At 50.3% G+C, this 15,639-nt stretch overlaps 1 protein-coding gene across 6 annotated transcripts in view; it reads right to left on the reverse strand.

The window, feature by feature from the left end:
- Nucleotides 1–1,378: 1,378 nt before the first annotated feature.
- Nucleotides 1,379–15,639, reverse strand: part of Ttll10 (tubulin tyrosine ligase like 10) — a 52,458-nt gene continuing 38,197 nt past the window's right edge. For 2 of the 6 annotated variants that reach the window (XM_074081627.1, XM_074081626.1), the window contains 9 exons: nucleotides 15,483–15,612; nucleotides 14,480–14,626; nucleotides 13,885–13,970; nucleotides 13,019–13,190; nucleotides 12,011–12,182; nucleotides 11,391–11,531; nucleotides 4,436–4,552; nucleotides 4,005–4,098; nucleotides 1,379–3,765 (listed from right to left, as the gene is read on the reverse strand). In XM_074081627.1, the coding sequence (XP_073937728.1) occupies nucleotides 3,092–3,765; nucleotides 4,005–4,098; nucleotides 4,436–4,552; nucleotides 11,391–11,531; nucleotides 12,011–12,182; nucleotides 13,019–13,190; nucleotides 13,885–13,970; nucleotides 14,480–14,626; nucleotides 15,483–15,612 (1,733 nt within the window). In that variant the 3' untranslated portion in view covers nucleotides 1,379–3,091. The remainder of the gene's footprint in view (nucleotides 3,766–4,004; nucleotides 4,099–4,435; nucleotides 4,553–11,390; nucleotides 11,532–12,010; nucleotides 12,183–13,018; nucleotides 13,191–13,884; nucleotides 13,971–14,479; nucleotides 14,627–15,482; nucleotides 15,613–15,639) is intronic. The other 4 variants (XM_074081628.1, XM_074081630.1, XM_074081631.1 and 1 more) reach the window with 2 other exon arrangements.

Raw genomic sequence — 15,639 nt, forward strand, 5'->3', positions numbered from 1 at the left:
CCCACACTGACCCAAGCCTCCTACCAGGGGTGGGGCAGGCATATGCTCACCTGCAGAGCTTGAACTTGGGTGACTTTACCTGGCCTAGGCCAGTGTAGGGGGGAGCTTTCATTACCCCCTTCCCCTGGAAACTCCCACTCCACAGGAGCAGCTCTCCAGCTCTTGCGGAAAACCACAGCTTCTCCCCATCCCCCAGGTTCAGCCTCAGATAAGGGCCCAGAGGGCCGATACCCAGAAATGCTTCCGGCCACAACTGGTGCCCAGCCTCCACCCCTTCACCTTGGTGAGAGAGACTCCTCCCTTCACTTAGCCAGTGTGAGCTCCAGCCCCAGCTGGACTGAGACCTATAGTGGGGGCAAAGAGGAGACCCTTTCCTGACAAAACGGGGCTCAAGCCCTGTCCTCCTAACCAACCCAAATCCCAGGACAGCTGCAGGGGGCCCGTCAGGTGCAGGTGGTTCCTGGCTGCCTCCAGCTGCCCTCCTAGACCAGGTAGGCACTGGCACCAGGCCTGGCCACCAGGACCTGGACCATTACTCCTGGGTCATCCATCTCCCTTTACTGGACTGAACCATTTCTGAGGGACTGCCTCTCAGGCACCCTCTAACCCCTCCATGGGAAGCGGCTGTTTGGGAGGCAGGCACTCCTCACCTACCTCCTCTTCCCAGGAGGCTTCAGGAATTGGGGTGCTTTCCAAGATCCTGATTCAGGCTAGGGGCTGCTCTGGCCTCTTGTTAGAGGGGGAGACAGGCTGGAGGGATAGGGTGTGCAGGTTGCTCCACAGCTCTTGGTCTAAGACAAAGGTGCTCAGTAGACCCCAGACCCTGACTAAGGGAGGCCCCAGAGTGTGCCAGGTGAGGGTCTGTGCTAGCCCGCTTCCAAGATGGAGGCTGAAAGGATGGAGGCAGTAAGGAGTGCCTGGATCAGAGCTGGGGGCAGCTTGACTCCCCTTACATCTGCTGGTAGAAGACACTATTTGAATTCCCCACCTACCTGCAGGACCCAGGATTCACCCCCTGGAGGAGAGGAGGAGAGGGAGAAAGAGGAAGAGTGGGAGACACACTCAGCAGTCAGGAGCCCTATTTTCCTTGGGTCACCAACTCCTGCTGCAGTCAGTCTCCCTGTGGGGCCAGCCTGGCTTTGCATGCTGTCACCTGCTTCTCAAGCATAGTCCTGCCCATCACATATTTGAATTTTGGAGAATACCTGGCACCTGCCAGATACCCAGGTGTTCAGGTGCCCCACAGACCCCCTCTATCCAGGGCTCTGTTGCAGTCCAGGACTTAGGGTATCTCTGGGCCTGCATATGGGCTGAGAGGGGCTAGGGACGACCTGGATGGGGTTAATGTGGCCATGACTCTGGAGGGGCAAGTGAGCAGCAGGTCTCAGAAACCTTTATTCATTGACTTGTGGGCATTGGAGCTGCCAGGCACAAAGGGTAACAGACACAGCTCGGGCCTTTAGGAAGCCCAGGCTGGGGCTTGGTCAGGACAGGGCAGGCCTCAGCCAATAGACACTTCTTGTCACATCATCACAGGCTCCATGTCCCCAAGGTATCTCCCAAGGGCTCTGTCATCTCTGCTGACATTGACATTGCTCCCTGAGTCTGGGCTGTACTTCCTCTGAGGCAGCTGAGAGCCGGAATGTTCCATGGCAGTGTTGATACCACCACAGGACACAGCCCTGACCTGAGTGGAGCTCTCTGAGCAGGGGGAGACGCCTGTGGGGCACAGAGACCCTGGGGTATCAGGGTGGCACAGCAGAGTGGCCTGAGGTGATGTGGCCATGTAGCACTTGGATGCCAGCAGAAATGTGGCCTTTACAACAATGGACAGGTGTGGCTCACCTGGGTACTTGGCCTCAAGGAGGCTGGTCTTTACCCCTCCCTGGCCTCAACGGCCTTCCAAGCAGACTGACTGAGCTGGGCTCCTCAGAGAAGAACCATAGACTTATCGCATGGGACTTAGGGTTCCTGGACCCTTGTCACACAGGGACCAGCATGTGCTTCTCACTGTACTTGGGACCTCATACTTTGTCACAGCAGGAGGATTGAATTGGGGACTAGGTAGGCTGGAGCACCTGGGATGGGAGGGTTGTGGTATGAGGACTGTGCAGAGGCTGGTCTCCATGACCAATGCCTCTGGACCTGGGAGACCTAACTTTACCTCTCTGAACACCAATTCCCTCTCTGTTCCACTCTGTCCCTGGCTCTCTGGCTGTACCCCTCTCTGTGAGCTGGCCAGATGCACAGCGGCAGATGGCGCCCTCTAGTTGTATCAAGGCCACTTTGTCTTGGGAATGGGGCCAGTGGTGGGAAGCCAGTGCTAACAGACTCCCTTGCCGTCTCAGGAGTTGTAAGGCTCCAATGCAAGGATGTCTGTGCTGGGCCTAATGTCTGGGGCCAATAGGAGTTCAGAAGGACGGACAGGTCAGGAGGAATTTGCCACCTGGCCTTGACTATTCCAAGAGCGGTTAGGCAGGACATAGATGAGACTGTACAAGCTGGGGTGGGTCGGCTAGAAGCCAGTGGGAGAGAGCCTTTGTACTTGAATTTTGCAGGGGGGGCACGTGGCTGAGGGGGCAGGGGTAGGGTGGAAGGGCTTACAGGAAGTACCCTGACCCCTTGATGGTGGTGGTGGTGGGGGCTTGGACCCCTCAGAGGCCCAGAGCTGTCAGAGTTCTCTCCTCAAACCCCCAGGTCCATGATGGGGAGAGACACTGGGAGGAGCCAGTTCTGTCTCAGCCTGATCCTCCCTGGGACTCTCCTGTCATGACCAACAGCTCTGTGCCCCTTATGCCTACCAGTGTCCCAACCTCTGCAGGGAAGTGGGGGCTGTGGACAATGGGGAATGTCCCACCTGGTGTCTGAAAGGCCAGAAAACAAGTGTCAAGCAGGGAGCTTAGAGGAGTTTCTGGGGATCCAGCCCTTTCATGGGGGACTCCACACAATGGTGGATCCTAGTGTCAGACTGTGCGGTTTCGGAAAGACCCTGGGGCGTGACGGGCAGAAGGCCACTGGTAGCCCAGGAGCTGGTGGGTTGCCCCAAGAAGGGGAACAGGCTCATATCCCGCAGTCACGCCCTATCCTCTCCCTAAGGAGTGGAGTGGGGTCTGGTGGGACAGAGGGAAGGGCCCACCTGACCCGCTGCGGAGGCCGCGTTTGTCACAAAGTAGCCTTTATAGGTCCCCAAGAAGGCGCGGCCGCGCAGGGGGGCCACAAGTTGCTGGTGGCCGCGGTCTAGGAGCCTCGGTGGCTCGAGCGCCTCTGTTCCTCCTCGCGCTCCTCCTCCGGCGGCCCCGGGGAAGGCTCTGGTGCCGAGTCCCTGCAGCCCGTCTGCGGCCGCTCTGCGTCCAGAGCCGCGGGTTCCCTGCCAGGGCTGCTGCTGGAGCTGGGGCCGGGCGGCCGCGGACGGCGTGGAGAGGACAGCGGCCTTCCAGGCGCGCCCCGGAGAGGCGCGGGCCTGCGTGCGCCCGGCCTGTCTGCGGCGCGCGGCGCGGGTGGCGTGGAGGGCGCGCCCTCGCAGGCAGACCTGGGCGCCTGCGGCCGGCGGGGGAAGGTGCGGGAGCTCCCCAAGCGCGGCCACAGGTCCCCTTCGCCGTTGTGCAGGAGCACGAAGCGGTGCTGCGACAGCAGAGGAAGCATCTTCTGGTTGCGCAAGCTCTTCTGGAAGGTCTCCAGCGCCAGGTCTGCGGGGAGGCGCAGGGTGAGTGGGGGACTCAGAAGGGACAAAGGTCCCGACTCCCCAGCATGTGTGGGCTGGGGGTTCTGGAGGTAGGGGAAGAAGAGAGAGAGGCAGTGAGGTGTGGGACCCAGATGGGAATAGGGGTGTGTGTGCACTTCCTTAGGTGAGGAGATTAGGACAGGGGAGTAAGCAGCACTCAGGGTCCTGGGATGTTGGAAAGTTCAGACTTGAGGGGTCTGAACGTGGGAAGATGGGATACCCAGCACTGGAAGGCAGAAGGCTATATGGGAGGGCTGTGGTGTGGGAGCTACCCAGAGCTCACCCAGGGTCTCCATGACCACTCCAGGGATCACCTCCTTCAGGACTTCACAGTTGGTGTGCAGAGCAGGGTTGGAGTTCATCTCCAGTAGCCACACCTGGGCAGGACACTGGTCAACATCTCTCCTCACCCACCCATTGCCCATTTAGACAGCAGGAAACTGGAACCCTTGTCCCCATTAAGCCATGTGACTCTGGCAGACTGTTTCTTTCCCCTGCTTCTCTTTCCTAGTTTGTCCAAATCGCTGGGGCCCTGAAGGTCTGTCCTTGAGGGCTGCTCAGCTGCAGTAGGAGCTGAGCCTTAGGGACCCAGAGCTGGGTGCAGGCAGAGTGGGGTCTGATGATAGACTCCATTCCATGGGCCTGTTTGTGTTGCCAGGATATACAGTTGGCCCCTGCCTCCTTGCACCTGTCTACCAGGCTTCATCCGCCTACCTTGAAGTTCTCATCAATCAGAAAATCACAGCCAATGAGGTCAAAGTATCCCAGCTTGCACTCCAGCTTGGACTTGACAGCCAGGAAGCAATGGGCCATAATCTGTTGCATCCGCTTCTGTGGGCAGAGCAGGGAGGGATTCTGGTTGTCATCTGTAGGCCCTGCACCCCATTTTCTCCTGTACCTTCACCTGCATTGCAACCTTACCCACACCTGTACTTCCCAGCTGTACTTTCACCTACACAACCATGCCAGCTTACACCTTCACATGCTCAGAGTCACATCCAGAGACTCATTCAACAAACTCACAGAGCTCCTACTGTGTGATAGGCACTAGGGATATAAGAGTGAAGCTCACTCACAGAAGGAAAGACAGTCAACTGGGATATGTGAAATCTTGGTAAGAATGGAGAGCTTTATAACAGTCTAACTTGCACTAGTTTCATCCCTTGTTGCCAGCTCAGTGGTAGCCTAGAAAAAGAGCTCATTTACAGAGAGTTGCAATTGTTTGTTTTTCTAAGTCTGGTGGTTCCTTGGAAGACGTCACTTAACAGGACCAAAGCAAGGTATGAAGATGATGTCTCACCAAATAGAGAATGTCAATGAAGAGGTAGAAAGTATAAAAGAGAACTAAGTAAAAGTTCTAGAGTAGAAAAGTATAATAATGGAAATAAACAATTCACCAGAGCCAGGTGTGGTGGCCCATGCCTGTAGTCTAGGTACTTGGGAAGCTGAGGCAGGAAGATTTCTTGAGTCCACAAGTCAGAGACCAGTCTGGGAAACATAGCTAGACCCCATTCTCAAAAACAGAAAAAAGAAATCTCTGGAAGAGCTCAGAGATTTGAGTTGTTTGAAGACAGGTCAACTGAAATTGTCCAGTCTGAGGAAAAGAAAGAAAAAATAATGAAGAAAACAAAGCCTCAGATTCCCAGGGGTAAGACAACATGAAGTGGACATTTATGCATAATGGAAGTCACAGAAAGTGGAAAGGGACAGAAAGAATCTTTGATGAAATAAAGATAGAAAACTTCCCAAGTTTGATGAATAAAATATTAATTTATACATTCAAGAAACTCAATGAACTTCAAGTAGGATAAATTCAACGATTAATTGCATCACAAGCAAATTTTCAAAAGACAAAGAGAATGTCAAAATCAGAAAGAGAGAAGCAACTTATCACATACAAGGGGTCTTCAATAGGATTAACACCATGGGTCCAACCATGAATTCTGAATCCAGCAAAGCTATTCCCAGATAAGCAAAGGTAGGGGTAGAGCTGCCCTGCAGTCCTTCAGGCTGAAATGAACCCAGCCAGTCACCTGAATTCATAAGGGGAAAGAGCCCCAGGTGAATGTAACTACACAATTAGATAGGAAAGACAGCATACATGGCTTTTCCATTTGTAATTGTTTTTTTCCTAAAGGAAAACAATAATCATAAATCATAAATGTATCATGTCAGTCACAAATGTACAGAGCTGCAACTTGTTACAATAACAACATAAGGAAGCATGGAGCTATATGCGAACTATGGAAATTAGCTTTAAGCCCAGTGCTAGTGGCTTCTGCACAGCTATAATCCTAGCTACTTGGGAGGCTAAGATTGGGAGGATCATAGTTCAAGGCCAGTCTGAGCAAAAACTGTGTGGCTCCCATCTTAACTAACAGCTGGGCACAGTGGCACACGCCTGTCATCCCAAGCTACACAGAAGGCTGAGATCAGGCCAGTGGGGCAGGGAGTGGATAGGCTGGAGTGGTGGGAAGAATTTGTGAGGCCTTATCTCAAAGGAAAAAAGCAAGGCGTGGTGGTACATTCCTGTTATTCCAGCGATCCTTATATAAAATAGGAGGATCGAAGTCCAGGCTGGCCTGGCAAAAAAGCCAGACCCTGTCTCCAAAATAACCAAAGCAAAAAGGGCTGGAGGTGTGGTAGAGTGCCTGCGTGGAAAGCACAAATCCCAGAACCAAACCTCAGGACAACCAAAAGAAAAGAACTTTTTATTAATCTAAATACTTATAATTAGGATGTTAATGGCAATCTCCAGAACAACTACTAAGAAAATAACTAAAAATATACACAATAAAAGAAATGACAAGTAATTAAAATGGTACACTAGAAGATATTTAACACAATAGGAGGCAGAGGAATTGAGAAACAAAAAAGACATAATACATATAGAAAATGAGTAGCAAAATAGCATATGTAAACCCTACATTGTTGGTAATTATATAAGAGATTAAACTTTGCAATTAAAAGAAAGATATTGGCAGAATGAATTTTAAAAAAAACCATGATATTCTGTCTATAAGAGACTTGTTTGGGGGTGGGTCAAGTGATAGAGCAACTGCTGAGCAAGCACAGGCCCTTAGTTCAAATCATAGTGTGGGTGGGGTGAGACTCATTTTAGATTCAAAGACAAAAATTGGTAGAAATTAAAATGATATAATGTGAACAGTAACCAAAAGAGAACTGGAGTGACAGTACTAATGTCAAAGAAAACAAACTTTAATATAAAAAAACCAAAAATTGTTACTAGTGAGGAAAAAGGTTATTTTATAATGATAAATTAAGAGGATATAAGTTATAAACATACACATATCTACAACAGAGCTTTAAAAAACCTGACAGAATTGAAGGGCAATCCAGCATCTCACATTCACGTTTCAGTAACCGCAGGCTATATATGTACAAGGGTGAAAGTAAACAGAAGCCTTGAACATGATAAACCAGTGAGGTGGACATGGGACACTCCACCCAGCAAAAGCAGGTATATGTCCTACTAGAGAACATAAAGAAAAAGAATGTTTTCAAGACAGATCATAGGCTGGGATAAAAAACAGTTTTCATGAATTAATGATTTTCTGGTGTTGGGGATGAAACCCAAGGACTTGTGCATGCAGGCAAGTGCTCTAAGCACAGAGCTACAACTCCAGTCCTCAAAAATTTTAAAGGGCTGAAATTATAAAGTATATGCTCTGATGTACTGGAATGAAATTAGAAATCAGTAGTAGATGGGAGAGGGTATGGCTCAAGTGGTAGAGTGCCTGCCTAGCCAGCATGAAACCCGGAGTTAAAATCCCAACACTGAAAAAAAAAAGTAGTAGATGGGAAATTGGTAAATTCATAAATAGTGGAAATTAAATGATATCTTCCCTTTCTCTCTCTCTCTCTCTCTCTCTCTCTTTTCTTGAGACAGGTCTGGCTACATAACCCAAGCTGGCCTGAAGCTCACTGAGTAGCCCAAGTTGGCCTGGAACTTGTGTTCCTCCTGTACCTCAACTTCCTGAGTGCTGGGATTATGGGCATGTACCACTAAGTCTGCAGTAACATACTGTTAAGCAACCAGTGGGTCAAAGAGGAACTGATAAAGGAAAGTAAACGATACTTCGAGACATATTAAAATGAAGACAGAATTCAAAATCTTATGGGATGTAGCAAAAGCAGTGACTGGAGGAAAAGTTACAGCTATAAAAGCCTCCATCAAATAAGAAGAAACATATCAAATCAATAACCTAAACTTTGACCTTGAGAAACTAGAAAAAAAGAGAACATTAAACCCAAAGCAAGCAGAAGGAAGTAAATCATAAAGACTAGATTGGGAATAAATGGGATTAAGAGTAGAAAACAGTGACTGGATGCTGGTGGCTCACACCTGTAATCCTAGCAACTTGGGAGGCTGACATTGGGAGGATTGTGGTCCCAAACCAGCCCAGGTAAATAGTTTGGTGTGAGACCCCATCTCCAAGATAACCAGAGCAAAATGGACTGGAGGTGTCTCAATTGGTAGGGTGCCTGTTTTGCGATTATGAAGCCCTGAGTTCAAACCCCAGTCCTGTCAAACAAAAACAAAATAGAGAACAGTGGAGAAAATTAATGAAACCAAAAATTTGTTCATTGAAAAGATCAACAAAATCAATAAACCAAGAAAAAAAGGAGAGAAGGCTCAAATTACTAAAATCAGGAAAGACTTTATGTAGGTAAAATAAGAGAACACTGAACAGTTGTACATCAAACAAATTATATAACTAGAAGAAATGGATAAATTCCTAGAAAAGCTAACAAACTAAAGAATAAAAACCTGACTAGACTTATGCCAACCAAAGACTGAGGTAGCAGTGGTATCAGTACCGATAGTAACACTTTCCCACAAAGACAAACACAAATGGCTTCACCAGCTGTGTTAGGCAACTTTCTGTTGCTGTGACACCACCCAAGAGAATCAGTTTACAGCTCATGATTTCAGCGGCTTCAGTCCACAGGTGGCTGGATCCATCACTGTGAGTATAGACACAAAGGTCCTTAATAAAAACGCAAGAAAATAAAATTAAACAGCATATTGAAATTATACCATCACCAAGTGGGATTTGCCTCAGAAATGCAACAGTATTCACGTATGAAAGTTAACCAACAGAATGGAATTAAGAGTGCAGAAATGAACTCAAATACATACAGTCCATTGATTTTCAACAATGTGCCATCCACTGGGGAGAGAACAGTCTCTTCAACAAATGGTGCTGGGACAACTGGATAGCTACAGGCAAAAGAATGAAGTTAGGGGCTGGAGCAGCAGCTCAAATGGTAGAGCGCCTGCCTAGCAAGTATGAGGCCCTGAATTCAAACCCCAGTACTGGCAAAAAAACAAAAGAAGTCAAAAGAATGAAATTGTATCCTTATCTCATACCATCTGCAAAGATTAGCTCAAAATGGACTGAGGACCTAAATGTAAAGCTAACTGTCTAACACTTTTAGAAGAAAATATGTGTAAATCTTCATGTCCTTGGATTTGGTAATGGAGTAACCAAAGGAAAAAATATAGAAAAATTGGGCCTTGTCAAGATTAAAAGCCTTGCAGCTCAAGGGTTAGTGTGCATGCTTACCATGTGTGAGGCCCTGTTTAACCCCAGTACCAAACAAAACAAAAATTTAAAGCTTTTTGATGTATAACATCAAAGTGAAATGATAATCACAAAATTAGAGAAAAATGTCTGCAAATTATATATCTGACAAGGATGTAGTATTCAGAATACCTAAAGAACTGTTACAACCAAACAATAAAGAACAGACAAAGGAGTGGAGTAGACATTTCTCTAAAGAAGATACATAAATGAACAGCAAGCACATAAAAAGATCACCACACAATCATTGGTCGTTAAGAAAATGCAAAGAGATACCACCGCACCCTGACCAGATAGCTATTAAAAAAAGAAAGATGATATTGTAGTCACTGTGAAAAATTGGTGGTTGCTCAAAAAGTTAAACAGGGCTGGGCATAGTGGTTCACATCTATAATGTCAGATACTTCAGAGGTGAAGATGGGGAAGGTCATGGTTCAAGGCCAGCCTGGCAACATTAGCAAGATCCCATCTCAACTGATAAGCCATGGCTCCAGCTACACTGAGTGAGAGGTCTTAGGTAGGAAGATCACAGTCTGAGGTTTGCCCTAGGCAAAAACACGAGGCCTGACCCGGAAAGCGAAAAAGCACTGGGGGCATGGCTCAAGTGATGGAGAATCTGCCTAGGGAGTGCGCGAGGCCCTGAGTTCAAACTCCAGTATTGCTAAAAAAAAAAAAAGGTTAAACGCAAGAGTTTTCCTAGTAGGCGCAGGTGGCTCTTGCCTGTAATCCTAGATACTCAGGAGGCAGAGATCAGGAGGATCGAGGTTTCAAAATCAGCCCAGGCAAAATAGTTTGTGAGACCCTATCTTTAAAAACCCATCAACAAACAAACAAACAAAAAAACAAAGTGGAGTGGCTCAAGGTGTAAGCCCTTGGTTTACACCCTAGTACTGCAAAAAACAAAAAAGTCCTATGACCCCCCCACAACTCCATTCCTAAAATATTCTCAAAAGAATGAAAATATATGTTCATACATAAACTTATACATGAGTATGCATAGCTGTAGTGTTCATATTAGACAATAGGTAGAAAAAACTGATGGATGAATGAGTAAAATGGGGTCCACTCAAACAGTGGGTGTCTGAAGTGCTGATTGCGATGAGCCCGGGGAAATTCCACATTCACGTGAATTAAATATCTAGAATAGGGAAGTCTGTAGAGGTGAGACGTAGGACAGGTAAATGGTGCCAGAAGTTGCGGGAGGGCCTTTGAGCAATGATGACTTATGACTATGGGATTTCACTTTTGGGGTGATAAGAATGTTCTGGAGTTAGATAGTGGTAACAATTGTGAATGTAAAAACCACTGAACTGTATACTTTAAAGTGGTGAATTTTATGTTATGTGATTTATCAGTGGGGAGAGTGACTGGAGACACCTCAAAGTGGTCAATTTCTGCACCTGATGTCACTTTGCCTCAGGAGTGATAGAGGAACCACAGCTGGCAGTGCCTTGCTGGCCACTGCTGGTTGAGGTAAGAAGTCCCTCATCCAACCCTTGGTTAGCCCCAGCCTCAGGCCCAGATGCTCAACTCCAGAGTTGTCTGAAGTACTAAGTAGAAAATAACCCTAAGAAATGAGAACACCCCACTCAGCTGACCATAAACAGGGGAAACCCTCTCTTGTCTGTGACCTGGGACAGAGAGACAGATTACTGTTTGCCCTCTCTGATTACCTGCCTAGCTTGAGGGGCTACAAAGCATAAAACTTTTAAACTTTCCTTTTTTGGTGGTCATCAAAGCCACGGATCATTCAGCCCTGAGGGTGAGGTCACCCTGGGAGGACCCATGCAGCTGGGTCCCTGCTGGGCTCTTCTGCTCATGGCTGCTGAGGACAATAGCTAACAACTGAGTCACTAACCCCAAGGAGGAGTATCCAAAACACACATGTACAAAGCTTCAGTGCAATCACACACTTCAAGGACACATGGCAAGCCATGTGCCCAGTTCAGCCCCAGGGAAACACATAGAGATCTTGACTCATGGCTCCTGGCCTGAGTGTCCCCTGCCCTGCCCCCTCACCCCCATCCCCAGGGCTGGAGCGGGCATAGCAGTTGACGGACCGTGAAGGTGGTGAAGACCCAGTCTCTGGGGAGGCCTTTGGTCTTTCTGAACTTGTCGTTGATGTAGCAGTTGAGGCGGTCCATGCTCCACACGGTGTCTTCCTTGAGCATCACGTACAGGGGGCTCTTCTTCTGCATGAACTACATCAAAAGCTTGGAGGTCATCCTTGCTGAGGGGTTCTGGCCCCGAAGAGAGCCCCACCCTCACCTACCATCTACTCTCCAGTATGTGTAGGGTCTGCCTGTGGAGAACCTTCTGTACACACCTACATCTACTGACACCTTCTCAGCTAGCAAGTCCCTACAGCCCACACAGGGTTCCCGGCCCTGGACTCTTCCTTAATTAAGCCCCTTTCTCAGTACACAGGCTGGGAACTAAGCTGGGACTGGGAGCTGCAGGGCTCTGTGGCATTTCACCAGGAACCTTGCCATGGTGAGAGGCGGGCAGATGCAGACAGGCCATCTCCAAGACTGGCCCCACCCACCTCCAAGGCTGGGTCACCTCCCTGCCTGGGAGGTGTCTACAGCTGCACCCTTCTCTGCATTCCCACACAGTAAGAGTCTTTCTCTGATCTCATCCACACCTATCTGGAAGGCCCTCACCTGTGAAGGGTCCTTACCTGGTTGGTCAAGTGGCCACTGAGGTCACTGGAATGGGGGTCATAGAGGCTAAGGGTGAGGCGAGCATAGCCGTGGCCAAAGAAGACCATGTAGGGCATGGCGCAGGCAACAAGCAGGTATGAGCGCACATCAAACTTCTTCCCTTCCAGCAGCAGCGGGTTCTGGATGTACCTGGACACCACACAGGGCAGCTGGGCTGAGCTGCTGAACTAGCTGGCTTGGGTCCTCTCATCCCTAGCTGTCCCAGCTAAGCATATTGTCCATGGTCAGGGAACATTTCTGAGCCTGAACAGGTCAGGGGAATTGAGAAGAATTGGCTCTCAGCCCACTGCAGATGTCTTTGCTGTCTCAAGGCGCAACTCTCACTGGGGGTCTGGGGATAGATTGGGCCCCCATGACAGGGGAGGGATGCCTGGAGGAGGAACAAAGGCTGACATTGGGACATGAAGGGTAAATGGTTTTGGAGAAGGGTTCCATGTGGGGGAACCTCGGGTCTTCATGACCCACAGTAGGAGTGGCTACTTGGGAGGGCCCAGTGGAAGGGGAGGGGCAGCAGATAGCAGCTGTGGCCAAAACAAGGGTCCATGCTGATGGAAGGTGAGGTCTACTGGGAGCTTGCTTAGGCAAGGCTGAGCTCTCCCTGCCCAGTCCCACATAAGGCTGAGGGTCTGGACCCTACAGGGCAGAAGAGCCACTGGTCAGCCCTGGGAGCAGACTTGGGGAAGCAGCTGACTGACTGGGCTGGGGAACAAGGTGGGGGCGGCTGCAGGATGAGGATAATAAGTGGACCAATCCTTTCATGCCAGCCCCCTATAACCTATGTTTGGGAGCTGTCTTGCCTGCAACACTGCCCTCTGAGGCTCCAAGGACTGGCCATGGCCTGCTTGAAGAAGTGTGGGTGGCATTGGGGTGCTGCAGCCCTCCACAGCCAAAGGCTTCTCTGTAGCTCTGCTGATCACCGCCAGCACTCATAGGCGCCATGCCCACCCCCTTGCCCATTCCCACACCTCTGCACCACTCGAGCCTGAGGCACCCGGAAGGGCGTCTTGCGGTAGAGGGGGTCATCCTCGATGCTCTGAGTCTTAGCCTGCAGGGTGGCTGCCTCCTCTTGGGTCCTGATCAGAAAGATGCCCTTTCCCTGGTTGGATGCCGTGGGCTTGCAGATCCATATCTGGGTTTCTGCAGGGAATACCTCCTGAGCCTCTGGCCCCATCCACTTAATCAATCCCTGGCCCTGCCCTTGCCCTGCCCACACCCCAACCCTGGCGTGTTTCATAAGGCCTGGTCTTTTTGGTTTTTTTTTTGTGGTACAGGGGCTTGAACTCAGGGCCTACACCTTGAGCCACACCACCAGCCCTTTTTGTGTTAAGTATTTTCAAGATAGGGTCTCATGAACTATTTGTGTGGGCTGGCTATGAACTGCGATCCTCCTGATCTGTACCTCCTGAGTAGCTAGGATTATAGGCATGAGCCACTAGCGCCCGGCAAGGCCTGTCTTATGACCTTCTTCCCATTCCCCACCCTCAGCCCTGACCACTCCAAACCAGGTCCCACACCTGGCCTTCACCCCAGTCTCACTTCTTGGCCCCAGCTTGCCCCACCCTACCCACATCTCACCTTGACTACACCTACCTTGATGAGCTCCAGCTGTGGCCCTGCCCTGCCATGCCCTACCTCAACTGGACACAGCCCTTCCCTCCCCAGTCCCTCAGCAGCAACCACTGTGCTCCAGCCCTGGCTCCACCCTTTCCGTCCTTTACCATGTCTAAACCATGACCTGTTCTGTCTTCTCCAGGCATGGCCCACTCTTGCCTCATCCCACCCTGACTCTGTCTCCCTGCAGCATGCCTGGCCTGGTCCAGTGACCTCTCACCATCAAACAAGGTGAAGAAGACCTGTCTCTCTTCCCTGATATCCAGCCGGTAGGTCTCCGGGAAAAACTCGTCCATTTTCAGGATCCTGGGAGAGACAGGAGGTGGGGAGGACATGGGAAGAACTGACCCTGCTTGGCTGATGTTCTAGGGGCCTGGTCTGTGCACCAGCTGGAGGGAGTGTCGACTGGGCACCTGTGTTGGGCCTCAGGCACCCTCCTTTGTGTCCTCACTCTTCCCAGCCATTTGCTTTGCAGGGCCTTTGCGTACTTTGTGCCCTTGTACTCTTTCACAGGCCTCACACTCCTGGCTTCTCTGCATCTGCCAGCCTTCTGGCTGCTGGATCCTATCCTGACCCCCTCTCTTGCACCCCTGATCTGTCCATCCTGTTTGCTCTCCTATGTGAGCTGGGTCCCCAGAGCCGGGACACTGCCTAGCATGCAGTTGGTGGTCAGTATAGATCTGAGTGCTCTGACTGAGCCTCTGCCTTGGCTCATGCTTTTCCTAAGGCTTGCCCTTTATGCCCTTTCACCTAACACCAGGTCGTTCTCAGTTCAGGTCAGAATTGTTCTTCTCATCTGAGCTTCATGCATCTACCTCTGTGGCCCAAGGTGTCCTGGGCTGGTCCATGTGAGCTCCTCAAGGGCTGGTGCTACATCCTTTCCAAATCTGCACACCAGGGGGACACAGGACTTGGCCTGAATGGATACCTCTTCACAGTGTTTGGAGAAGGAATGGGGGGGTCTGGAGAGAGGGAGATGAATGGGTATGGAGGTAGACAGGTGGGTGAGCAGGTGGACTGGTGGGCAGACAGATGTCCCAAGGGGAACAGATCCAAGTTGTTGGTAGGCATGGGCAGGAAGTGGACAGCTGGGCATGCTGATTAGGATGGTATGGATGGCCAGGTGGTAAGTGGACATGGCTGGCTGTCTATATGATGGGCAGGCATGGAGGTGGCAGAGGGTGGGCAGTTGGTTGGATCAATGGGTAGAAGTGTAAATGTTTGGGCAAGTGAGTGGTTGAGCAAGGAGTTGGTGAATCAATGAGTGGGTCACAAAGCTGTGTAGTAGGGGTGAAGCAGAGTGGACAGACATGCCTGTTTTGAAGGACAGGTGGGAGTGGGTAGGGGTGAATGGATGGGAAAGTGGGTGGTAAAATGGTCGAAGGACATCCATGGGTGACTGTGGTGGGCACGGGGTAAGGATCGCTGGGTAGTGAATGGCAGACAGGGGTTAGGGTTGGAGGCAGACTAGTGGCCAGAAGGAACATGGATGGGTCAGTGGGGAGATGGGTAAGTGGGCATGAGGGGTAGGGTGGTAAGGTGAATGCTGAAAGACTGCAGGGGTCACAGTGGGTTTACGGAATAGAGAGAGTGCAGGGGTCACAGCGGGTTTACGGAATAGAGAGAGTGCAGGGGCCACAGTGGGTTTACAGAATAGAGAGAGTGCAGGGGTCACAGCGGGTTTACGGAATAGAGAGAGTGCAGGGGTCACAGTGGGTTTACGGAATAGAGAGAGTGGTCCCAGGGAACAGATGGCAATGCAGGCAGGTGTATGCTGAGGAGCTGGGAAGGATCAGGGCCAGCGGGAGGTGGGCTCACTTGGCCTGGGTGCCTGGAGGTGTCTTGATGCTCTTGTTTACAATGCGTGCGTGCTCCCGAAGGGCGCTGAGCAACCCAATCTTGGTGGTCAGCAGCTTGTTGTTGGGGAGCTGGAACAGCAGCTGCTGGCCTGGCAGGACAAGGATGGATATGTGGG

This window comes from Castor canadensis, chromosome 7, assembly GCF_047511655.1.
Source record: "Castor canadensis chromosome 7, mCasCan1.hap1v2, whole genome shotgun sequence".
NCBI classification, from domain to species: domain Eukaryota; kingdom Metazoa; phylum Chordata; class Mammalia; order Rodentia; family Castoridae; genus Castor; species Castor canadensis.